The sequence below is a fragment of the Xenopus laevis genome, chromosome 5L (genome assembly GCF_017654675.1).
Source record: "Xenopus laevis strain J_2021 chromosome 5L, Xenopus_laevis_v10.1, whole genome shotgun sequence".
Lineage (NCBI taxonomy): Eukaryota > Metazoa > Chordata > Amphibia > Anura > Pipidae > Xenopus > Xenopus laevis.
The window spans coordinates 24,835,389-24,861,990 of NC_054379.1; the positions used below are offsets into that span (position 1 = coordinate 24,835,389).

The 26,602-nt window shown below is 43.5% G+C and overlaps 2 protein-coding genes across 2 annotated transcripts in view; both read left to right on the plus strand.

Moving 5' to 3' along the window:
• Nucleotides 1-18,936, plus strand: part of slc22a7.L (solute carrier family 22 (organic anion transporter), member 7 L homeolog) — a gene marked incomplete at its 3' end in the record, with an annotated part of 32,225 nt that extends 13,289 nt beyond the window's left edge. Inside the window, 3 exon segments of the mRNA NM_001092498.1 lie at nt 2,858-2,881; nt 13,745-13,755; nt 18,925-18,936.
• Nucleotides 70-26,432, plus strand: aars2.L (alanyl-tRNA synthetase 2, mitochondrial L homeolog). The gene is made up of 22 exons (XM_018262773.2): nt 70-654; nt 4,335-4,523; nt 4,767-4,912; nt 5,061-5,252; nt 5,546-5,690; nt 6,362-6,507; nt 6,669-6,777; nt 7,346-7,384; nt 7,468-7,579; nt 9,729-9,856; nt 10,743-10,890; nt 18,032-18,201; nt 18,320-18,433; nt 18,510-18,650; nt 19,854-19,991; nt 20,128-20,237; nt 20,423-20,531; nt 21,753-21,875; nt 22,943-23,053; nt 23,493-23,576; nt 23,928-24,038; nt 24,674-26,432. The coding sequence occupies exons 1-22, from the start codon at nt 190-192 to the stop codon at nt 24,836-24,838; spliced, it is 3,195 nt and encodes a 1,064-aa protein (XP_018118262.1). The 5' UTR covers nt 70-189; the 3' UTR covers nt 24,839-26,432.
• The last annotated feature ends 170 nt before the right edge of the window (nt 26,433-26,602 follow it).

The following is a 26,602-nucleotide window of genomic DNA, read 5'->3' on the forward strand; positions in this document are numbered from 1 at the left end:
GGTGACTTTTGATATCCTCATTTTTTAGTACAGGGGGAACATTAATTATTATAAAACAAAAGTTGCAGTGAGTCATGTGGCACAAGTAACATTACTGAGCACAATTTATAACACTATCATTTAAAGGATATTTAAAGGCTCTTGTTTATTATATACAAGTGACGTAACAAACTCTGGTGCCATTATAACATGGGAAGCATCACAAACTCGCTGCTAGGAACAAGTCGTGTAGGACAGCCAATCACACTCAGAAACCCCGCTCAGCTTACTTATGATTGGCTCCGCCATTCCGACTGCCCCGCTATTCTAGAATCATGCGCGAAAATGAATGACAAGTGGTTAATAGGACTCCTCCCCATGGGTACGTTTCCCTTACTGCGCATGCCTCCGCACACTGTCGGAAGTCTGTGGGCCAAGGCGTTTGCCATACATAATATGGCTGCGCCCTTGAGGCTTCAGTTGGGTCGTGCAGTCACTTTTAATGCTTTTAGACGCCGCAGTCTCTCCTATTCCACCGCCCAGAGCGCAGCAGCGATCCGTCGCGCTTTCCTTCGCTACTTCCAGGAGAAACATGGGCACCGGCACGTCCCCTCCTCCTCAGTGCGACCCCGAGGGGATACAAGTCTTCTATTTGTCAATGCCGGCATGAACCAGGTGAGCGGTCACGTGCTTCTATCACGCAATCGCAGTATTCGTTGTGGGCGGGATTCGGGAAGCAAATCAGCGGCGTTACCCCTTGTTTTTTTTAGTTGCGTAGAAGCCTTCGGTTGTAGGAGGAGTTGAGCTCAGACTGAACCTACTAAGCCTCGCCCACCTTTGTTGTTAGCTGAGCCCCGACCCACATTTGCTCTTGGACAGAGTTAAAGGGGCTAATTCTAAGCAATTTATCAATTGGGCTTAATTTTTTCTTTTTTTTAAATAGTTTTTGGATTATTTGCCTTCCTTTTCTGACTCTTTCCAGCTTTCAAATGGGGGTCACTGACCCCATCTAAAAACAAATGCTACAAAGGCTACACATTTATTGCTATTGCTATTTTTTTTTACTCCTCTTTCTATTCAGTCCTTCTCCTATTCATATTCCAGTCTCTCATTCAAATCAGTGCATGGTTGCTAGGGGAATTTGGGCCCCAGCAACCATATTGCTGAAATTGCAAACTGGAGAGCTGCTGAATAAAAAGCAAAACAACTCAAACACCACAAATAAAAAAAACTAACAGTTAATTTAAAGGTGAACAACCCCTTTAAGGGGCAACATGGTGATGTGAGCAACGTGAACCCCTGGTTTGATCTGATAATTCCTCTGGAACCCCCGTATTCCTCTGTTACCTGCCCTTGTAATGAGTTAGGTTTGCCTGAATAGTGAGCTGTACATATAAGTGAGGAGAATGTACGTAACGCATATTAGGAGATCGTCAGGGGAATTCCATCTCCTGTATGTGATCTCCTATGCTAGAGGAATGCAACGTCGCCTGCTTTTCCACTCACTCCTCCTCAAAGCAGACATCACACTTCGTTCCTCCCTTCTCGCCTGTCAGGTCCTGCTCCTCGCTTCTACCTCCTCAGCCATCCGTCCTGGGTCCTCGCTTCTCCCTCCTCAGCCATCAGCTGTAGCTCGAATTTGATTGCTGCAATTAAAAAACGTAAAATGCCTATTGGCTAAAAGAAATGGCCAGAGCAAGTAACTATAATCAGGTTGCATGGCTGAATATGCACACCCAGAGGAATGAGGAGCAAGAGCTGCCGACTGAAATGGGAGAAGCTAGGACCCAGGACGGATGGGTGAGGAGCGAGGACCCAGGACGAATGACTCAGGAGGGAGGAGTGAGGACCCAGGACGGATGGCTGAGTAGGGAGGAGTGAGGAGTAAGGGCTGATGGCTGATGAGGGAGGAGCGAGGTGTGACATCAGCCTTGGAGGATGTGTGCAGGCCCAGACTGGCAATCTGTGGGTTCTGGCAAATGCCTGAGAGGCTGCTGTATGGTTCAATAGAAAGTACCATATAGTGGGCCAGTAGGGGGCTGTTTGAGCCTCTGTGTACTTGGAATGGCAGGGCCTATTTTGACTCCCAGTCCAGGCCTGGATGGGTGAGTACTAAAGCATGTCGCATTCCTATTGCTTAGGACAGCGCATGCAGGACGACGATTTTCCCTGACGATGTCCTAAAATGCATTCTGTAGAATGAGGCCCAGTTACTGTTATACATAGAAGAAGCTTCATAACAAGCTCACGTTGTTATTATGGGTGACTTCAATTATCCAGACAGTACTTTTTCACTGAGCCAATATAAAGGCATCTCTGCAACATATTCACTTGGCAAGACTTGACACAGGGTTAAACACGGAAGGAAAATGTCTTTATAAACAAATCTATCTGTCAATATGTTATAGTATATCGGTAAAAAAGAAATTTGCTTTAAGTTGTGGGACTTTTATCAGGTACAAGGAGGCCAATAAAGGAGCAGGAAATAGAAATGGAAAGGGGTTTTGCAGTAAGAAGTAAAGTTAATCCAAAATGATTAAAATATGTTTAAAAGAGGTGTTAAAGAAGCCATATATGTAAAAACTGAAAAACCAAGTCGGAATAGAGACAGGGGTGACATCTAGGGGCAGATTTATCAAAGGTTGAGGTGAATTTTCGAATTCGACTGCGACCATTTGCCATCCAAAACCTGCCGAATTGCAGTTTTAGCCTATGGGGGACCTACTAGAACCTATTTAGAGTCAATTGGTGGACGTTGAAATATTGAAGTTTTTTTTTGGGGGGGGGGGGAAACTTTGAATCAAATTCAATCGAATGTGCTATTCCTTCGATTCGGCCGAATACAGACCTATTCGATCGAAAACGGATCTATTCGACCAAAAAAAAAAAACTGACTTAATTTCGGTTGGTCTTTTTGAATTTGAATTTCAAAGTTTTTTCAATTCGGAATTCAACCCTTGATAAATATGCCCCCTATTGTCTGCCACATACAATGCTGTTTTGGTACCTCTCCCTGGAAAGTTTAATAACACATTAAAGCTCCAATCTTGCTAATACAATCAACACCTAATTTAATGACATCATTGTGGATTAGGATAAACAGATTAAGATGATTGGAGCAACATTCCAGAGATATATATTCTTGAAGGAAGATTGTTATTCTGAATTGAGAAAAAAACACAGCAAGTTCAGTTGATTTGACTTATTTCTAGGGATGCACCGAATCCAGAATTCGGTACGGGATTTGGCCAGGATTCGGCCTTTTTCAACAGGATTCGGCCGAATCCTTCTGCCCAGCCGAACCGAATCTGAATCCTAATTTGCATATGCAAATTAGGGGTGGGGAGGGAAATCGTGTGACTTTTTGTCAGAAAACAAGGAAGTAAAAAATGTTTTCCCCTTCCCAGCCCTAATTTGCATATGCAAATTCGGGTTCGGATTCACTTCGATATTCAGCCGAATCTTTAGCAAAGGATTCGGGGGTTCGGCCGAATCCAAAATAGTGGATTCGGTGCACCCCTACTTATTTCGATAGATTAAGTTTGTGAAGCACAAGGTATTGGTACCTTTATTATCAGAGTAAAGTCAGTTGATTGATGAGAGCAGAGACTTTGAACTGTTATATTTCTACTGTTTACACAGTTAAAGAAACAGCTAATGAAGGCTTATTTTTAAAGGGGACCTGGCACCCAGACATGAAAAGCTGTAAATAAATGTCCTGTTCAGATGAAAGGAGAACAAAAGCGTAACTAAAAAAGTAGGCTAGAATTGTTGTACGTTATGTTTTGTGCTTCTGTACCAGCCCAAGGCAGCCACAGCCCTTTAGCAGTAGAGATCTGTGTCTCCAAAGATGCCCCAGTAGCTCCCCATCTTCTTTTCTGCTGATTCACTGCACATGCTCTGTGCTGCTGTCACTTACTGAGCTTAGGGACCCACTCACAATATACAGTACACATAGAATAGAAATGTCACAATATAAGGCTGATTAGTAATTAATACAGATAATTACTACATGACAGCACAGAAACCAGTGCAACTAGCATCAGAATTTAATAATCAGCCCTGTAGCATCAGCTTATATTACAGGGGAACCTCATTTTCTGCTGGATAATTAGTGACGAGCCCTAAGCTTAGCTTCTCAACAGCTGCTCAGAGCCCACTGAGCATGTGAGTGTCACAGACACTTTCCAAGATGGTGACCCCCTGTGACAAGTTTAATGTTCTGGATCATTGCTGCTATTGACAAGCTGAAACTTTAGGCTGGTGGAACAAGCTCAGTATATAAATTATGGCATATTTATCCCATATTCATTTTAGAGTTAAGTTCTCATTTAAACATGTAATCTTTCCTCCAGTTCAAGCCAATCTTCCTCGGAACAGCGGACCCCCGCAGCGACATGGCACAGTACAGAAGGGTGGTCAACAGCCAAAAGTGTGTGCGTGCGGGGGGAAAGCACAACGATCTGGAGGATGTGGGCCGAGACGTGTATCATCACACCTTCTTTGAGATGCTTGGGAACTGGTCCTTCGGGGATTACTTTAAGGTACTGGGTGTGGGTGTTACGTAGTGGGAGTCAGCAGAGGCCTTCAGAGTGTTTTGTTCTAATTCCTACATTTAGTTGCCCCCTCTTAGCTCAAAACAATTTAAAGGGGATGTCTACCCAAAAAATGAATTTTGTGTGTGCAAGAGTCTGTGCTGCAATCAGATGTACTGAGGGTTTCGAGGGCAGTGACCTGGGACCTGTAGGGCTTGTAGGAAACTCCTCATCCCTCTCTGTTCTGTTCAGGAAGAAGCTTGTTCTATGGCCTGGCAGCTCCTAACCCAGGGTTATGGAATACCTGAAGATCGGCTCTATGTCACGTATTTTGGGGGAGAACCAACACTGGGCCTGAGCGCAGACCAAGAGACCCAGGAGATCTGGTTGAGTCTGGGGTATGTACGGTGGCAGAGGGGTTAACAAAAAACTCAGGTCTCTAGTGTATTACATACAACAAATAAACATTAGTGAGTCTGCTCAGCCATATAGATAGGCTTGGTCTGTATCACTTATCTTACACCCTCTGAACCTCTCTGTCCCCAGCGTCCCCCCAGCTCGTTTACTGCCATTTGGCCTGAAAGAGAACTTCTGGGAAATGGGGGAGACTGGCCCCTGTGGACCCTGCACCGAGATTCACTATGACCACGTGGGAGGGCGGAATGCAGCCTCATTGGTCAACCAGGACAGCCCAGATGTGGTAGAAATTTGGAACTTGGTATTCATGCAGTATAACCGGTGAGTGCAGGAGGTGGGAGATACATGGACATTGATGGGAGAAATAAAGGGAGAGACACACCTGCATTATCTGCTGGCTATGAGCAGAGTAAAGTACAGAGTTAGTATGTGCAAGTGCTGATGGGTCAGATACAGGATCTTGGGGGGAGATCTTAGAGATTCTCCTATCACTGTCTACAGGTCATGAGATGTGTTTAACCCTCACATAGGGTGGCATTTCAATTAGTTCTCCAGAACTAAGATACGTAGGAGCAATTCATCCTTACCTGTCCTCTATTCTCTTTTCTCTCCAGGGAGTCTGACAGGAGTCTGAGGCTTCTTCCCCAGCAGCATGTGGACACTGGCATGGGACTGGAGCGACTGGTAACTGTCCTGCAGGGGAAACGCTCCAACTATGATACTGACCTGTTCTCTCCCATCCTGGAGGCTATTATGAAGGTGAGCAGCCATGTCCTTGTGTATATAGGTTTCAGGTCTAGCCTGTTAGACCCCTGAGTTCCACTTAACCGCCTGCCTCAGACTTTCTTTATGGATTCCAAATAATCCCCCATCCAGTGCATCAAACAATGGATTAGAATCAACCCAGTAGAGATGCACCAAATCCAGGATTCGGTTTGGGATTCAGCCAGGATTCTGCCTTTTTCAGCAGGATTCGGATTCGTCGAATCCTTCTGCCAGGCCGAACCGAATCCAAATCCTAATTTGCATATGCAAATTAGGGAATGGGAGGGAAATTGCGTGATTTTTTGTCACAAAACAAGGAAGTAAAAAAGGTTTTCCCCTTCCCACTCCTAATTTACATATGCAAATTTGGATTCGGTTCAGTATTCAGCCCAATCTTTTGCGAAGGATTCGGGGGTTCGGCCAAATTCAAATTAGTGGATTCGGTGCATCCCTACAACCCAGTGATCCTAGTCATGTCCCCGACAGAAAAGAAAACAGAGCCCGTTATAAAGGGGCACCATGGTGCCAGCAGCTGAAGTTTAGCCATCTTTGTGCTACTTCACTTTGACAGATGGAATTGCCCTTGGCATACAAAGGTGGGATTGGGCTATACCGAGTCTAATTTGGTTGTTTTTATGAGCCTTTGGTTATGGTTTATTTGCTAGGGGTCTAGAGCCCCCCAATATCAGGGGCTGATGGGAAAGGAAGACACAGAACATACTGATATGGCGTATCGGGTTGTAGCTGATCACATCAGGACCCTGTGCGTTTGTATCGCTGATGGCGTGTACCCCGGCATGTCCGGTGCAGAGTAAGTATCACTGGCTACATGGAAGGTAACTGGGGGGGGGGGTTATTTAGTTTCCCAGTATATCAAGCTCCCATCTCTTGCATTTCACATCCCTAAGAAACCCTAACTCTCTATAGAGACACTCGGGGGCAAACAAAGTAGCAGTTTTTTTTGCTCCACAGACTCGTGTTACGTCGGATCTTGCGCAGAGCAGTTCGATTTTCCTCAGAGATTCTCCGAGCCCCACCCCTCTTCCTGTCATCGCTGGTGCCCTCGGTGGTCCATGTTCTGGTAAGGAAAACAAATTCTCCCCATGTATCTTGAGAGATGTGGGTTGCTCCTGCTGCATAGGAGCCATCTTTTTGGGCAACACTCTGGCACTGAGATTGTGTAGGTGGTTACACTGTATTATAGTTAGGGATGCACCGAATCCAGGATTCGGTTCGGGATTCGGCCAGGATTCAGCCTTTTTCAGCAGGATTCGGATTCGGTCGAATCCTTGTGCCTGGCCAAACTGAATCCGAATCCTAATTTGCATATGAAAATCGGAGGCAAGTATGGAAATCACGTGATTTTTCGTCACAAAAGAAGATTTTTTTTCCACTTTTTCCTTTACTGCCCCTAATTTGCAAATGCAAGTTAGTATTAAGTTCGATATTCAGTCGAATCTTTCACCAAGGATTCAGGGATTCGGCCGAATCCCAAATAGTGGATTCGGCTGAATCCCTAATTATAGTGGAAACATTAGTGACTTTGGCCCATTATTGCTAAGTAGTGCTCTTACGTTTCACCCCAATGCACAGAATCTTGATACATTCATTGTCATTTTGTGGTTTTTTTTTTTTTTTTTCTGTGATAGGGGGAAGCATTTCCAGAGCTGGAGAGAGAGAAATCACAGGTGTGTATGGGGTATCTGGGGTGTGTCCCATCCCTGACATCAATATCATTACAATAACCAGTTTCTATCCTACCTTCTTCCAGATAATGAACATCCTTAATGAGAACGAAGAGGCATTTCTGATTTCCCTTCAGCAGGGGCGCCGCATCATAGACCGTACACTCCAGCAACAGGAGGAGCCTCAGACTTTCCCGGGCAAGTACCAGTCTGATTAAGACTATCCCTCCTGTCTCTCTGTGTATTTTAGATCGGGCCCAACTGTGATCTCTTCAAGTAGAGTGTGGGGAATAGGCTCAGTCCGATGGGATTTATGGGCGTAACCAAGGAAAATGGGATTTATGGAAGTGACCAGGGGGGAATGGATTCAGTCGGTATAAAAAGCAGGGACTTTAACTAATATTCTTATCCTATGAAAGATTTGTACAACGCTACACAGACTTGGGGATCTCCAGGGGAGGGGGAAGGGAGTAGAAATGTGCAGCTACATGTGTAAGTAATTACAGTATTAGGGGAAGTAGAGTCATATACTCAGAGAGTTAATATTGCTAGAAGTACAATAAAGGAGAACTGAAGCCTAGAAATCTATCTGGCTAGAAATGCTATATTTTATATACTATACTTACTGTACCAGCCCATAGGTTGAGCAGCCCTATAACAATAATGATCTGGACCTTCACAATCGCTCCCCATCTTGGATCTTGTTAGGTATCTTTTGTGTGTCAGTGGCACTGCACATGCTCAGTGAGCTCTGAGTGCCTGGTAAGAACTAAGCTTATGGGTTGGGGGAAATCATCAAGCAGAAAATGAGGTTCATCTGTCATAGATCGGGATGGGCGAATTTTTCTTCGCCTTGTTTCGCCAAAAAAATTACGCCCATAGACTTGAATGGTGTTGTGCGTCAAAATAAAAAGACGCGCGTCAAAAATTTTTCGCCGCGCGACAAAATCTTTTTGATACCCATATACTTTAATGGGCATCGGCAACATTTCGCCATTGGCGAATTTTTGGTGAAACGAAACTGGTCAAATTCGCCCATCCCTAGTCATAGAAGCTGATGCTGCAGGGCTGGTAATTTTATTCTAATGCAGACTGCACTGATTTCTGCGCTGCCATGAAATTTGAATCTGGATTAATTGTATTGTGATCGTTATATTGCATATATATTTGCTGTATATTGTGAGTGAGTCCCTAAGTTCAAGTAAGTGCCAACAGCCCAGAGTGTGTGCTTGGAATCCGCAGAAAAAAAGATCCGGTGAGGAGCTACTGGGGGCATATTCAGGGGCACATATCTTCCCTGCTATATGCCTGTGAGGTCCCTGGGCTGATACAGAACTATAACACATAATGTACAGCATTTCTACTTCCTTTTGTGCTTTTTGTTTTAGTTCTCCTTTAACTGAATATCTAATTAAGTGTGTAGTGTAGACATGTAAACGAGTGGATCAGGACATTTGGCTATGACTAGTCACTTGCTAAGTGTGATACTTTGCACAATGCTGGAGTTCTGCGATGGTCATGTGGTGACATTAGTGCAAGGAGTGGATATGGTGATATCGGTGCAAGGGATGAGTACATTTATAAGACATGATGGGACAATTGTTCCAGCACAAATTTTTATTGATGGAAATCCCTTATTGCCCAAATGCATTCTGAGACGTGAGAGTAATGGATTGGAACTGGGTTTGTGGGCGGTACTTTTTCTTTTTATTATTATTATCTGTGTAGAGCCACTGGGGGTCATTTATCAACACTGGGCAAATTTGCCCATGGGCAGTTACCTATAGCAACCAATCAGTGATTAGCATTTTGAAGCCAGTTGCAGCAATCTGATTGGTTGCTATGGGATACTGCCCATGGGCAAATTTGCCCAATCAGATTGCTGCAACTGGCTTCAAAATGCTAATCACTGATTGGTTGCTATAGGTAACTGCCCATGGGCAAATTTGCCCAGTGTTGATAAATGAGGCCCAATGTGTTATGCCATCAGTCAGTCTCGGGGCCCCAATGCTGCGAGAAAGTAATAGTAGACACAGGGCACTTTGCATGGCTCATAGATCTCTGCTCTGAGCATGTAAAGCACACAAGCCCTGGTGACTGGTGTAGGGGCTCTTGCACCATTATAGTGTGAGGCTTGTGCAAGGGAAGCTGGAATGATCTCATTATTCTTTCTAGCTGAGCCAGTTCTTATGCATCAGCTTATTTGCTTTCTCCCTCCCTAAAAACAACAATTGACAAACTGACCCTAATCTAGGAAGTGCCCAGCAATTTAGGGACACAATAATTGGTTCTTGGGGCTTACAGGGATTGTGGGACTGAAAGATAATAGGCGGTGCTCTTTCCACAGTGGGTGTGGCTTGGTCCCTGCACAGGAATCTGGGCTTTCCTCTTGATCTTATTGGGTTGATGCTGGAGGAGAGAGGGATTTCCTTGGATAAAGCAGCAATGGACCATTTGACAGTGGAAGAAGCAGAGGTAAATAGAAGAACAGAGCTGATGATACAAGACCAGGAGGGGTGGGGGACGGGGTCACATATTCAGATTCTAATTTGCATGTTTGTTAATTTGGTTATTCTCATTGGGGCACAGTCAACCAATCTTGAACAAAAATGTGTCAACTTCAGTTGCTGAGTGCTGCAAAGGGATAATGTTATTTTAAATACCGTTTTACATTTTATTTGTCAAGACAAATATCATAAGACGTATGCGGCACAGCTGATAAATGGTAATGCAAGAAGTTACCGTAAAGGACACAATAACCTAAACGGATTGATCAGGCAGGCTGCAAGAACTACTTATTGATGATATACAAGCTGCTGTTTATTAACTGTCTTTATTGAACCATTTATTTGTTTGCTTTTTCTTCATTGTTTTTTAAATGAAAACTGGGGCAGTACCTTGCCTATAGCACAGCAGTCAGGTCTTACTGCATATTCTGCATATTCCTTCAGTAGCCCCCCCATGGTCACTATTCAGACCCTAGGAAGTCTATGGAAGAATCTACTCCGAGGTGCTGTAGTTCATAGAGAGAGAACAGAGAATAACAATGGATCTTTCATTGTTGTCTGAAGACTTTGCAGCAGTGCCATATTCCAGGAAAGTTTTCTCCGGGATTTGTTGCAAGCTCCACCTGGTGGTATAATGTAGAATCCCTACACAGGTGCTGCATTTGCTTATGTATAAATGTTAATTGGAAGGGGGCATAGGTTATTTCGCTTTCTATTAAGTCATGTAACATTAAGGGTGCGGATTGGGTGAGGGAATCTCGCAAAATGTGACTATATCTGCAAAACCAGGTGATCCAGCGTTCGGTAAGGGGCACATAGTACGGTTACCCTAATGGGATTTCTTGCCCAATTAGAGGAAGATGAGGAACCAGCAGGCAGATGAAGCACAAACAGGGCTGGAGCTTGATGTTCATTCCATGGCAGAGCTGCAGCGTAGAGGGGTACCCTGCACCAACGATTCCCCAAAATACAACTACACTCTGGCGGCAGATGGCAAATACGGTGAGTACATGGTCGGGTGCTGCCATGTTACATAAATATTACATTTGGGATTTTATTGGGGCTCTTTTGTCAAAACCTTTGCCAGTGTTCAGACCCTCGAGGCCACAGTTTGAAGCAGTCTATAGATGATATCGGGACAGAAGGAGCTGGAGGTTTAAGTTTGAAATCGTTATGTTGTTAAAGGGATACTGTCATGGAAAAAACATTTTTTTTAAAAACACATCAGCTAATAGTGCTGCTCCAGCAGAATTCTGCACTGAAATCCGTTTCTGAAAAGAGCAAACAGATTTTTTTTATATTTAATTTTGAAATCTGACATGGTGCTAGACATATTGTCTGTTTTCCAGCTGCCCCCAGTCATGTGACTTGTGCTCTGATAAGCGTCAGTCACTCTTTACTGCTGTACTGCAAGTTGGAGTGATATCACCCCCTCCCTCCCCCCCCCCAGCAGCCAAACAACAGAACAATGGGAAGGTAACCAAATAACAGCTCCCTAACACAAGATATACCCTCATACCGTGAGGACGTGTTTTAAGTGTGCTGCAGGACTGTGTGTTCTCCCAGGCCCTTGCGGGTCCTGGGGGAGTTAGTCCCGGTCCCTATCCCTCTGTGACCCCCTCCTTTATACCCCCCAGTATAATTAATTTCTCCATTTTTGTTATTTTTGGGGGTTCCCCCCCTCCTCACCCCTGCCTAAATGGGGTTAAGGAAGAAGGGAGATGCAACCCCTGCGGGTGGACGAACCCGCCTTGGAAGCAACCGCAGAGCAATGGAGGAAAAGTCCCCAGTACCTGCTGAACGTACACGAAGTACGAAAAAGAACAAACCAACTAGGCGGCAACTACCTGAATATGACTCCTCTTCGATGGAAGAAGCCGAGGAGAGCAATGGAAGACATCCGGGTCCGGGAGGAAGTGCAGGAGCGAGTGCAGGGAGCTGCGGCGTGACTGCAGGGCCTTCCGATCTGGTGCAGAGTGAGATCCCGGCAGTGAGAGGAGGAGAGCTACCGCAAGAGTTGAGTTCAGCAGAGGCAATGGAGGAAGCAGCAGGAACGATTGCTCAGGAAGTTGCCGAGCAGGTCCTGGAAGCAAATGCTGCACAGAATGGAAACCTGGCTGCAGGGACTGATAGATCGCTCTTGGTGAGTGTTAACTTGCCTGATACTGAAGTGGCTGCATTTGTGACTGTGGGGGAAGGAGGCACAGAGACTGTGTCAGTTTTGGAAAAGGGAGATGTCAGTTTGGGGAAAAATATTCATTTAAAGGAAAAAAAAACGAATTTGTCTGAGCCAGCATTAGGAAAAGACACTGAAAAGAATGTTGGCTTGGTAATTGAATATGATAAAATCATCGGAGCACTTAATGAGTTAAAATGCCTGGAGACCAAACAGTCTGTTTTAACCAAAGGCATAGATGTGCTGATCAGAGACTTAAGGCTGTTAAAGGGAGATCAAAGGACTGAGGCCATTAGACAACTGGCTTATTTAAACAAAGACTTTGAATCGGTGGACTTACAAATTAAATCAATTTTGAATGTGATTGAACCGTGGAAAGAGTTGTATTATAATAAAAAAAGATTTGAGGAAATGAAAAGTGGGGGAGGGATTGCAGAAACGGAAAGGCTGCTTAAAATCTCACAATTACTAAATGAAAATGTTTCTTGTGATGTACCTGAGGTTGTATCAGTGCAAGAAAGTGTTAACATCCCCTCTGTTAAAAAAATTGGTAGTAACTCCACACCAGAAGCGAAAGGGTTAAATACTCCTTTTAATCAGACAGATGAGTCTTTAAATTCTGAACAGCCAGTAGAGGGCACTTCCCTTTCTGGAGCAATAGAAAATGACCTAGAACCAGGTGCAAACAATAAAGAAGGAGGCAGTGTGTGGGGGAAAAGAAACTGTTTGAGAATTCACAGGGGGAGGGGCAGGAGGAGGATGAATATGGCAAAAGACAGAATGCTGTAAAGATAAAATGGGTAGGTGAAAGGGAAAACTTTCCAGGTAGGAGATTTGTAGCAAAGATTTTGGTCAAACAAGTTTTGGGATTCGTAGTAGATGATATCTATGCTATGCTCAGTTTTACTGATATTGAATTTGACTTGAGCTTTAAATTGGCACAAGGATTAGAAGAATTTTGGAGACGTTACAACCTGACAAAACATGCTAAAGAATGGAAGGATTTTAAAGTCATACCCATTTCTAAACCTGAACTTAAAAATATTACAGTCATAATGAAAAATGAAACTGTACATCCTGAGGATATTTTGGTATGGCTTAAAAGACAGTGTACAGTGATGTCACCACTTGTAAAAATCTTTGATGAAGAAGGCTTTTGGATAGGGGGCTATAAAGTTCAAGTCAAATTAAATACAGAAGGCTATTCACAAAAACATTTACCCACGTCCTTTTTCATTGGTAGAGATAGGGGTGTTTGCTTTTATGTGGGACAGGCCAAACTTTGTTTTAAATGTGGGGCAAGAAATCATCTCGCAGGGAATTGTAGCATTAAGAAATGTGCCTTCTGCGGAGAGATTGGTCATACCAGTAAAGAGTGTGAAAAAGATATTAAATGCAACCTGTGTTTGAAAATAGGCCATGCCTTTAAAAATTGTCCAGAAGCTTGGAGAAATATTAAGAAAGCTTGCCCTAATATAGAAGAGCAATTGAGAGAGAATATGACTGATGTGACCAAGGTGACTGATGTGACCAATGTGACTAATCTTCCTGAAATACAAACGCAAGGAAAAAATGAGGTAGATAATAGCATTAGGACAAAAGAAAAGATACCCCTTGTTAAAGAGGGAGAAGTAGATGAATGGAAATCTGTGGGAAAGAGAACTAGGAAAAGGAAGACAGAAAAGAAAAATGTGACTGGTGAAATGACTGTGGTAAGCCAAAATAGATATGAGGTCTTGGGAAAAAAATCATGGGGGGAAGTAGTTGAGGAATCAGAAGAGTTGGAACGAATAGAGGGGGAGGAGGAGGAAAGAGAAAAAAGAAAAAACCAGGTTCAAGACACCAGTCGAAAAAAAAGTAAAAACGAGCCTGATGATGTGTCCCTAGACCTAGAGTGGGAGTCTTTAGAAGAGGAGGAAATGGAGGTAAATCTACACCCTAGGATACAAGTTAAAAGGACAGGGGATGAGAGTGAGGCCTCAAGGAAAAAAAACAAAAAAAATGAATCTGTCAGTTGATTTTTTGACCATTAATGTATGTAGTATAAAAACCAGCAAGACCAGATTTTTGGCTTATGATTTTTTAAAACAAACAGAAGCTGACATTATATTTCTCCAAGAGACAAGACTCTCATCTTTGGGGGAAGTTAAGGAGGCAAAAAGGGAATGGAGAGAGGGTTTATCTTTCTGGTCATTAGCAACCAAACCTGCAGAAGGAGTTGGTATTTTGTTTAAAGGAAATAAGAAGGTGATTGTCAAGAAAGTGGTAGATATTTCACTAGGAAGATGTTTAATGTTGGACATTATGATAGAAGAGAAACTAATGAGGCTCATTAATATTTACGGAGCTCATACAATTTCAGAAAGAAGGTCTTTGTTGACTGATATCAAACCTTTTCTCTTCACATCAATTCCAGTAATTTTCTCAGGAGATTTTAACCAAGTATTGGATGAAAAGGATAGGACAGGCAAAATAAATAAATACGAAAGTTTATTTTTCAAAAATTTGATTAAAGATGCTGGACTAATAGATTTAGCAACTTACGATTGTAGAAACAGCTGTCATACATATAGATGCGGCACAAGGAGTAGCAGGATAGACTTCATCTTCATAAAAAATGGAGAAATCTTCTCCAAGTTTAGAGAAATTATAATGGAATTTTCAGACCATCTGGGATTAGCCTTTCATTATGGTGGAACAGGAGGTATGGGAGTAGGTAAAGGCCTTTGGAGATTAGGCAAAGAATTACTAGAGGAGGAGGAGGTCAAAATTGCCTTTAAGAAATTTTTTAAGTTGCAGGTTTCAAAAATTGAATTTTTCGATTCTGTTGCGGAATGGTGGGATTCGGCTAAGGATTCTTTCCGGACCTTTTTCGCTTCTACCTCTTTTAAGAAAGGGAGGGCTAAAGAAAAAGAGAGTTGGTCTTTAAGAAGGAAACTTGAGATGTGTGTTTCGGCAGGGGAGGAAGGGGAAAAAGTAAACCGGCTGAAGTATTTGTTGAGACAGCATCAGTACAACCGGCTTAAGTCCCTGGTTCTGGAGAGGGACTACGGAACCTCGGTTTCCCCGGACCCTTGTCAGAATTGTAAGGAGACTGTAAAGAGAAAGCAGGTTGAGAGCCTTTATGACTCCCAGGGTAATTTAGAAGTATCTAGGGAGGGAATCCTGGGGGTTGTAGAGACTTACTATGCTGACCTTTTCAAAGAAACAGCTTTGGATAAGGAGAAGATCCAAGTTTTTCTAAAAGCAACCCCAGTATCAGACACTGCAAATTTGGACATTTCCCTGTTGATATCAGAGATAACAGAGGAGGAAGTAAGGCAGGCAATTGACAAACAACAGAAAAAGAAAGCTCCTGGACCAGATGGGTTAACAGCAGAATTCTATGTCACCTTTAAAGAAGATCTGGTTCCAGTGTTAGCCCAAGTCTTTAATGCCTGCCTAAAAGAAAAACATCTCTCACCATCTATGCAGCACTCCTCTTTAGTTCTGATATCGAAGGGGAAGGATTCGAGGCGCATTGAGAATTGGAGGCCAATTGCCCTTCTCAATTGTGATAGAAAGATTCTGGCAAGGATTCTTACACAGAGGTTGGGTGCGGTGGCAGGTTTTCTTCTCTCTGCATCTCAATTCTCTTCAGTAGAAGGGCGAAATATCTTTGGAGCTGTTTTGTCACTAAGGGAAGCACTGGAGAGATGTAAAGGTAGGCAATGGGGTAAATACTTTCTATCTTTAGACCAAGCAAAAGCCTTTGATAAGGTTAACCACAAGTACCTATGGGCTGTTTTGCTTAGATATGGCATTCCGGAAGAATTTGTAGAATGGATTAGGACTTTGTATAAAGGGGCAAAGAGCTTCCCGCTGATTAATGGTTGGAAAGGTGAGAACTTTTTGGTGAGAGCTGGTGTGAGACAGGGATGTCCCTTGAGTCCGCTCCTGTATGTTTTCTCTTTGGATCCTTTTCTGGGGAGACTGCAGAATTGCGGGCTTGAGGGAGTTCCATTTCCGCTGGGTCAATCCTTTAAGTCCCTTGCCTATGCGGATGATGTCACTCTAGTAATATCAAAGCCTGAGGAGGAGGACAAGGCTTTGGAGTGTATCAGAAGCTACTCTGAGGCATCAGGGTCTCAGATTAACCAAGAAAAGTCGGAAGCTTTTTGGACTTTAGAAGGGGAACCTTGGTTTAAACTCAAGAAATTCCCAGTGGCCCCAGAAGTAGTTAAGATCCTAGGGGTGAAATTCGGGAAGGGAGACCTGGCGAAGGTAAATTGGGAAGATAAACTGAATGCTGGTCAGGCAAAAGTTCAGCGATGGAAAGCATGGAAGCTGACCTATAGGGAAAGAGTTGACATTATTAAGACTTTTCTGATTCCGCTTTTTCTTTTCATTTCGTATGTCTTTTTATTGCCAGAATCTCTCTATGCCCGGATCCAGAGCCTGTTCTTCCAAATGCTTTGGGGGAATAGGCTCAACCCAGTAAAAAGGGGGATCACCTTCCTGCGGAAGAAAAGGGGAGGGTTGGACATGCCTTGTCCAGTGGGTTTCTTCTGCACCATTTTTCTGAAGTTTAACTTTGGAGGGGTGGTGCAGGGGAAAGAGTCTTTGTGGGAAGTCAGTGTAAGAGACTGGGCATTGCCTTTTATTAGAGATTGGCTACTCGGCGGTAGAGTGAAAGAGGTAAGGATAAGAGGAGGCCTTGTTCCCACCTATCTGCGGCAGTCAGTAAAAATCTTAAAAAATGGGATATTTGTTCAGAAGATTTAAGATCCTTAGATAGGAAATCTCTATATTGGAAAACAATAGACCTTTACTTTTCCTCTGAAATCAGCATCAGAGATTGTCCCAAGGAAATGTTAGAGGAAAGTATAAAGTATCTGATAGATAGAAGAATGCCAAAAAAGTTTTGGGACACATCATGGCTTTCCCTACAAGGCAAGATGTTTGTAAGAGGAAACATGAAACACCTTAATGTTACAGACAGAGAATGTCCTTGGGGGTGCAAAGTAGAAGAAACCCAACAACATTTTTTAGTAGATTGTCCAGTCTCTTGTTCTCTAAGGGAAAATGTTGCAAAGCATCTAAAACTGAATCTAGTAAAAATCTAGACTACTCAGAATTGTCTTATGGAATAGTAAAGAAACAGAGAGTTGGAAGGAGAAATAAAGCCACTTTGTACATTATTATTGCAGTACTGCGTTATCATTTGTGGCAAATGAGATGCAGACTGACTATTGGGCAGATACAAGTATCAGTGAAAACAGTTACAGAAGCAATTTGCAGAGACATTGTTTTCATAAAAACTAAAGAATCAGAATTTTCAGATGCTCAAAAGAAAATGTGGGAAAATCTATAAATTACTCTGTCTTTATATTTTGTTTTGATTAATCATGTAATTGATTGAAACGTATTCTTTTTGTACCTTTGTTTGAAAATTTCTGATTCATGTTTATTGTATTATGAATATTTTAAATAAAATACCCTAACACAAGATAACAGCTGCCTGGTAGATCTAAGAACAGCACTCAATAGTAAAATCCAGGTCACACTGTGACACATTCAGTTAAATTGAGTAGGAGAAACAACAGCCTGCCAGAAAGCAGTTCCATCCTAAAGTGCTGGCTTTTTCTGAAAGCACACGACCAGGCAAAATGACCCAAGATGGCGCCTACACACCAATATTACAACTAGAAAAAAACACATTTGCTGGTCCAGGAATTAAATGTTATATTGTAGAGTGAATTATTTGCAGTGTTAACAGTGTAATTTAGAAATAAAAAAATACATCATAAAAATCATGACAGAATCCCTTTAAATACTTTCCCAGTGACTGGGTCCCTTGGGGCCACAGCCAGAATTCTGGGAATGGATTTGTATATAAAGTTAGTGCGGCAGGAATGATTGTTTATGGGAAGATATGTTGGGATTTGTGAGTTCTCTGGCTAAATCCTTTCCCCATTGTCCCTTTAGTGTTTGGGCCCTGCAGGGCCACAGTCCTCATGTTGTACAAGGACCACTCTCTGCATTCTGAGATTGACAAAGGTCAGCGCTGTGGGGTCATACTGGATCAGACCTGTTTCTATGCGGAGCAGGGGGGGCAGAGCTGTGATCAGGGGTACTTTGTCCGTGAGGACCAGCAGGTAGGTGCGACTGCGGACGATAAAATGTCTGTTACTTGTGCCTAATTGAGTCGCCATGCAGTGGAATTGCTAGCTGTGCCTCCAGCAGTGCTCATTATGCTTTTCTCTTCCCCTGCAGGAGGCGCTGTTCCCAGTGGAGTCTGTACAGGTGGCAGGAGGGTACATGTTACATGAGGTAACAACTCCGGAGGTTCTGCGTGTAGGGGATCAGTTAGTGCTGTACCTGGATGAGGTATGTGGGCAGGGGGTTATATAATAAATATTTTAGGACATATACACACTGTCCCTAATTAACCCTTCCCTTTCAGGCCCATCGCCTGGCATGCATGCAGAAACACACTGCCACGCACTTGCTAAACTATACTCTGCACCAAGTCCTTGGGGATAAAACCGTGCAGCGCGGCTCCCATGTGACAGCAGAGCGACTGCGATTTGATGTCAGCGTCACGGTAAGCAAATTAATATTTCTAGGATGACCATTCATGGTGGAATGCATTAGTCATATGTCTGTTCGTGGGATATATTGGTTGTGTCTAAAAATTGGGATCCATTGGTCATGTCTATTTATGTGATTCGTTAAAGGAACAGTAACATCAAAAAATTAAAGTGTTTTAAAGTAATGAAAATATCATGTAGTGTTGCCCTGCACTGCTTAAATGGATGTGTTTGCTTCAGAAACACTACTATAGTTCATATAAACAAGCTGCTGTGTAATAATGGCAGAAATTGAAAAAAGTCTATATGGCACAGGTTAAATAGTGGATAACAGATAACACCATTATGTTCTACAGAGCTTATCTGCTATCTGCTGTGTAACCTGAGCCTTTTCTCCTTTTAATGCCTTCCCCCATTGTTACACAGAAAACACAGCAGTTTTACCAGTGCAGGGCAACTCTGCGTTATATTTATATTACTTTAAAACACTTTCATTTTTTTTTTTAACATGTTTTTATTTGAATTTTAAATTTTAATCACATAATAAAGTATGTTTCCATTATGCAGTTTCGTACATAGTGATAATAATGAGCACAAGTTCTTAACATTTTTTCAATAACATAAAGTAACAGTATGAAAACTTCAGCTCAAAATTTAGTATAGGACCCTATGTAGGGTTTACTGGGTATGTAGCCAAAAAACTATTTATTTGATGACTCCCAGGGGGGTGCAAAGTTCAGTCTCTCTTGTTCCTGTTGCCAGGTGTCTTAGTATTGGGATGACTCAATTATGAATGGGTGTTCTATTAAGGTCTCTTCGTCATACCATGTGGTTTGTCTAAAGGTGTAAAGCGATGTTATGTATGTTACTCATGTGTTAAATACTTTAACATTTTAATGCTACTGTTCCTTTAAAGGAAAAACCAAAAACTGAAAGTGTATCAAAGTAGTGCAGAGAAACAGTACAAAATTACTTTGATACACATTTTTACGTGTTAGTGTTCCTTTAATATCTGTTAATGGGATCCATTTGTTGTGTCTATTAATGGGATCCATTAGTCATATCTGCTAGTGGGATCCATGGTCATGTCTGTTAATGGCTATATGGCTATTAATGGCTCAGTCAGAGTTCATGATCAATATTTACAGAAAAGCAGTCTGCATTTTTCTATTTTTCCCCTGATCACAGTTCTACATGTTGTTCTTTATACCCGCCAGGCCCCGGTACATGTGGAGCAGCTGCAGGAAGTGGAGCAAGTGCTGCAGGATTTGATTTCACAGGATGAGGAAATACACACGGCCCTTGTCCCTCTCACTGCTGCCAAATGTGTCCGAGGGCTCAGAACGGTGGATGAGGTTAGTGGTTCCTCCCAGTGGGGTGAGGAGTGGTCCTGGCACATAGGATCCAAACCCCATACCTTGCACTTGATCTTTCTCTCCATGAATTGCTTTCTCTCCATGACTGTTCTCCCGCCCATGCTTTCCTTCCCAGGCATACCCCAATCCTGTGCGTGTGGTTTCGGTGGGCATTCCTGTGGATGTGGCATTGAAGCCGGGCTCCCAGGCTGCGCTACAGACCTCGGTGGAGCTTTGCTGTGGAACGTAAGTTCTTTCCCTTTGTTTAATTGTTCTGTATAATAGTGAGATCTGCACCTGTGCTGCAATAGCGATTCTCTCCTCTCCTTTCCCCTGATATAATATCCAATGTCCGTTCATTCCATATTCCCTCACTGAGTTTATAGTTCTATGTAAGTGACTTCCCCTTTAACCCTCTCCTATACACACAGGCACTTGCTGACAACTGGGGCCATTCAAGATGTGGTGATTGTTAGTGAACGACCATTGGCCAAAGGCATCACTCGACTCATTGCTATTACTGGGGAGGAAGCCAAGCAGGTCGGTGTAAAGCAGGAGGGCCCATACTTTACTAATGCCGGGTCTACTTTTAGTGATGTTGTCCCATTATGATCTACATCCATAACATCACTGTTAGCATTCTGTTCCATGGAAAAAAATACTTAAAGGGGAACTCCGGCTTCCAAACCAAAATTTGATAAAGAGGCCCACATAACACAGAAACCCCTAATATATCCATCACAGTCTGGGGCGATCCTGGCTGCCCGAGGCAGCAGCAGTTGCTGCGCTTACCTTTTTGCGCCTGAGGGGGTCCAGGGGGTCCACCAGGGCAGCAGAGAGGGCCAGTGCACTAGAACAGAGAGCCTAACTGCGCTCTCTGCGCTAGAAGAGCCGAATTTCCGGTTTTCAAACCGGAAATTCAGCTCTTAAAGTACCAGGAGTGGCATTTTTGCCGCCCCTGGTACCTAGTGGGGCGCTGCCGCCAGAGGCGATAGTCTCAAGTCGCCTCATTGGCGAAGCACCCCTGATCACAGTTACCTGTTTCATCAAAAAGTATGAATAAATGCCATTTTCTATGTTGAAATCCAGCTGTTTAACAGTTCTTCTCTTTCTGCATCATTTGAAATCCTGGCAGGGAAGGAGGGACTTAAACACTGATGTTACAAATTGTAACAACTTCTCCACAGCTTACAGACAGCATGCAGGAACTACATAACCCACAATGCATTGCACTGTGATGTTCCTTTCCTTATTGAAATCACATGTGCAGGGATTTGTGGGGTTTGGAGGATGCAGGCTGAGGACAGCTGGCTGTCGATACAAAGTAACAGTAGTCAGACAGCTCAGCAAAGTAGTCAGACAGATCAACAGGGAGCAGGGGGCTAGGCTTAGGGAGTTGTCAGAAACCATTAAAAATCATGAAAAATCTGCATATGTTTTAATTGATGTATATTGCAAAGTTGCTTGAAATTATGTTTACTTTTCAAAAAGTTTACGTTATGTTTTTGTGGAGTTCCCCTTTAAATATTATATTGATTTATAAGAGCAGTAATATCACTATAATTAAAAAAGCAACTATTTCTTATGCTGTTTGTTGACTACTGATCACCAACTAAAGGTCTACTGGTAGATCCCAATCTACCTTTTGGACATCCCTGGTTTAAAGGGAACCCCCATTTTTATTTCTTGTGACCCCCCCCCGTACCCTTCACCCCAGATTATATCAAATGGGGACTGTTAATGGCTCTGGAACGTTTGCAGGCGCGGGAGACCGGACAGGAGTTGGTGAGGGCCGTAGAGTCCATTACTGAGCGCATGAAGACCAAACCACTGTCTCTTAATGAAGGTTTCCATCTCTCCAAGGAGGTGGGAATCCTGACTGATGTAAGTACCTTTTACTCAACCCAGATGTGTGCAGGGAACTGCTGGCCCCTCCCTGCCTTCCAGATGTTATTGTTAGTGGCAGAAAGCTGTGCGAATAAGTGCAGCCTAGGGAAACTTTGTGAGTCTTAATAGTGTGTTATACTCATTTAGATATAGAAGAATTGTTTATTTATTGAATATTTCTGCAAAACCCTAATAATCCCTCCCTTCTCTTCCACTTCCTGCTCCCTGAATTCCCAGGCTGTGCAGGGGAGCCGGCGGCTCTCAGCTCACTGCACTGTAGGACAGGAACCAATCAGCAGCTAGCAGGACCTGATAGGGAACTGAAGCCTGTCTGTGCTTGTGTGACTGCAGGGCTGTGATTGGCTGTCCCCCTCCTACTGTGCTTCTGGCAGGGACTGCTAGGACACGCCCACCCCTCATTTGAAAAAGGGACCAGAGAACATCTACAGGGAGCTCCAATAAAGGGACTATTTTTAAAGATATACATTTTTAGCACCATGTAAAAGCAACATCATATATTACTTATAATTGACTACAAAATTAAGGGTTTTCATTTATCCTATATGTCTCCTTTAAAGGGACAGTACACCCTAGAATGTGAAAGTGTGCCTCTCAGTACAAGGAACAGCTCTGCACATTATTGTATTATATATATGTATTATATTCCATGAGCACAGGTCGGGAGCAGGATATCTCTTTATCACACTGGGCTGCTGTATTTGTGAAGATGTTAAGCAGATCTGTATGCAAAGAGTGTTCCTAGCATAGTGTTAATTCTGTGTTAAACGCACTGCCTTTCACATTGACCATAGTGACAACCCAGCCTTACTGCTGCCTGAGTAAATGTAGTGTTGTTGCGCCTCCCTCTACACAAGGTCTCAGGCAATGGGATGACCACTGTAATTTCATGTGTGTCTGTACAGCCTTTGTTTTTTTTATATTGAGTGTTTGTGGCAGCAAACTGAATCCCACAGAAATTGTACAGTATTCCACCCAATTTTGAATGTTTTATCTGTACGTAGATAAATCTGGCTTGATCGTCTGTGCTTTGTTTCTAACATTAGAGTGTGGACAGCGCCACCATGCCCCAGTGGCAGAGGAAGGAACTGCAGGCCAAGTTGAAGGCGCTTCAGAGAAACGCTAACACAAACATCCGCAAGCTGGAGGTCAAACAGGTGAGAGATGGGGCTTCTCCTTGAGGTGATTAATAAGCCACATCAGTCTCTAACTGAAAAGAGGAGGGACATGTATATAGCCCATAGGTGCCCATATTGTCCCCTCCTGCTGTTCTGGAAGTCATTATATTCCTCTTTGGGGGGGAAGTGTGTTTCCTTTATTACAAAATAAGCCCTGGCACTTTAAATACACAGTGGCCCAGTAAATAAATAAATAGTGGCTGTCTATTTGTATACAGCAGCCTCTCTGGCATTTGCCAGAGCCCACAGATTGCCAGCCTGGGCCTGCTTCATTGATTTCTATTGAATTGCAGATTGACCCTTTACCCCCAGGGATGTGAACTTCGTTACCCAATCAGCCCTGATGCCCTGTAGTAGGGGTTGGAACCATAAAGGGATGATACAACAGGCAAGTAACCCACCTCTTTCTTCTTTCCAGGCTGCAGTGATTGCCCAGGGGCTCCTGAAGAAGCACTCTCGCTGCTCTCTCATTATAGACAAGGTCTCGGTGGAGTCGCTATCAGTAAGTACCGCTCTACATGGTAATGGATGCATGCGGCAACCAGGTGCCATATTGCTTTCTCTTACTGTAAATACATATCACTGTGTCAATAACATGCACTTTCTGCCCCCAGGCAGGGTGGGATGGGTAAGTACCGGGGCATCTACATTGCAGGGAAATCTGTGGTGTGGATATTGACCATACGACTAAACACTGCAGGCAAACAGCAAGAAGATGGGAGTGAAGGGCTACTAGTGTCCGGTTTTCATGCATTCACATGGCTAATCTTCCACTTGTCGCACCTTAGAATATCCTGCCAACACTGTCACTTCTGCCATGTAAAATGAATCCTCTCTCCTGTGTTTCTGGCAGATGCTGGTAAAGGTGGTCAACCAGGTGTGCGATGGGTCCCCGGGGGCCTCCGTCATGCTCTTCAGTAAACAGGATTCTGAAAAGGTTTTCTGCGCTTGCCAAGTACCAAAGGTAATATTCTTGTGGGTGTAGCTAGGCTACAATTCAGCACTGGGTTTTGCTTCTTTTTATTTCCACAGCCCTATAAATTTGTGCCTGAAACCTGCTTGTGTCATTTCATGAACGTGAGAAACGGTGGTGGTAATGATTTCACTTCCAGAAGAGTCTAGGTACTTTCTTCTGCTCATGAGAGGGCACTTCCTTTTACTCTTGGGCCTATTTGCTTCCTTCCTGTCAGGTGATTCACTTGCTCATGAGAGGGCACTTCCTTTTATTCTTGGGCCTATTTGCTTCCTTCCTGTCAGGTGATTCACTTGCTCATGAGAAGTCATTTCCTGTTGGGCCTATTTGCTTCCTTCCTTTCAGGTGATTCCTGCTCTCTGTAAGGGCCATCCCATTTTCCCCAAAATTGCCACAGCCCATTGTCCGCAGATTATAATTGGAATGCCTGCATGTAGGCCAGGGATCCCAGCCTCCTGGCTACTCACAGTGCTGGCCAGTATAGCAAACTTTATCCCCCACATGCTTTGCTCCACCCCCACAAATGCACACTCAATTGGGGAATCATGAGTTATGTGAAATAAACCCATTGTGGCTGTAACAAATTTCTATTTAGGATGGACTGACTGTCTTGTTGTCTTCTCCAGGGATCTGGGTCAGAACTCTCTGCAGCTGAATGGGCCACAACTGTTTGCTCTGAAATGGGAGGTAACGCAGGGGGCTCAGATGTTGTAGCCAAGGGTACCGGGACCATTGATAGTCTGGACAGAGTGCTACAAACTGCCCAGAACTTTGCCCAGAAGCTGAACTGAAGTGGCAACTTGGAAAGTTGTGAGGTCAGAAGGCAGCTAACTGCTGCAGACTGCAAAGGTTCACCAAAGGATCAGAAAGCTCTGCTGTGAGAATACAGAACAGTAATCCTTGTGGGAGGGCCTGGCCCGAGTGACACTGCTGACTGAGGTACTGAACTATTCCTGACAGACTTCCTGGTCTCATTATCATGGGAAACACTGGCACATACCCCAAGAACTGACTTTTCATTTACTGAGAAACTGGAGCAGGAAAGCTGTGCCTGGCATTGTACCTGTGTGGAATGGGAAGAAAAGGGGTACAGAAAGGCTGTGCCTGGGATTGTACCCACTTGACATGGTAAGGAAAGGGGCAGGGCCCAGTTGGAGAGTCTTCTATGTTTATGAGGGTTATTCAGGCTCTGGGAGTACAGGAGTCACTGATACAAATATATTAATGTATTTTCCTTTATCAAACTAAATTCTGGTGTGGTTTCATAACTGGGAATTGCCCCTGGCTGTGGCAATAAACAATTTATCTGACTGGAATACAAAAGGTGTTGAAAGCCCCCCGTATTTTTTTTGCATAGAATAGAGATGCATCTCACTGCAACCAGAGTGCTAAACAACAGAAGGGCACGTCAATTATCCCCTGGAATAATGCCCAGATTGATTCCGAATGTGTGTAGCATCCTTTGGGGCAGAATTTTGCACCCCATAATTAGGGATGCACCGAATCCACTTTTTTGGATTCGGCCGAACCCCCGAATCCTTCGTGAAAGATTCGGCCAAATACCGAACCGAATCCGAACCCTAATTTGCATATGCAAATTAGGGGTGGTAAGGGGAAAACATTTTTTACTTCTTTGTTTTCTGACAAAAAGTCATGCAATTTCCCTCCCGTCCCTAATTTGCATATGCAAATTAGGATTCGGTTTGGCTGGGCAGAAGGATTCGGCCGAATCCGAATCCTGCTGAAAAAGGCCGAATCCTGGCCGAATCCCGAACCGAATCCTGGATTCAGTGCATCCCTACCCATAATGCTCCCTTCTATCAGTGTTCGATGAACCCTGAGGACAGTTTCTGAAAATAAATAGCACAAGATTTTTAATATTTTCCTCTCCTCCCAACATGAAAAGTTCTGATCCTCACCAGCTGATTGTGTCTGCATTTGTGCCGTTACCCTCTTTATTGCCTTCTCCAGTGCCATTATTCTGAGACCCTGCAGGTTAGGTTCTTGGTGCAGGGTCTCCAGTCAGGAAAGCACTTGGAAATAATCAATTTAGAGATTGTGCGTAAAACTAGAAGCAATAAGAGCCTATTTCTTGGAATTACATGGATGTAGAATCCAGTAAATAACCCCAGACCCTTATATGCCCTCCTGCATCTGTTACCTTCACTTTCACTTTATCACCTGTGGGTACAAATGTGGTGCCCTCCCTTTCCCAGCGCTCTAACATCCAATCTCATTAAGTATTGAGCTTTGGTTTCAGTGCCGATAGGAGAAATCTAGTTACTGTCCAGACAAGCTCCTCTCCAAGCAATAAAAACAAATGTTTTGATATATATATTTATTTCTGGGTGCTATTTAAGGAATTAAAGGAAACAGTTGCAAAAAGTTCTGCCACCAGTTCAGACTCTTTTTGATCTTATGTCTGTGAGTTAGGAGCAGTCTCTGGAGAACCACATAGAGACGCTTATAGTAAGTGCTGTGCCTATAACAGGTGCTGACAGTGGCAGACAGGACCCTCTCACTAATCCTGTGCCTTTTGCATCTTTACGTTGTGG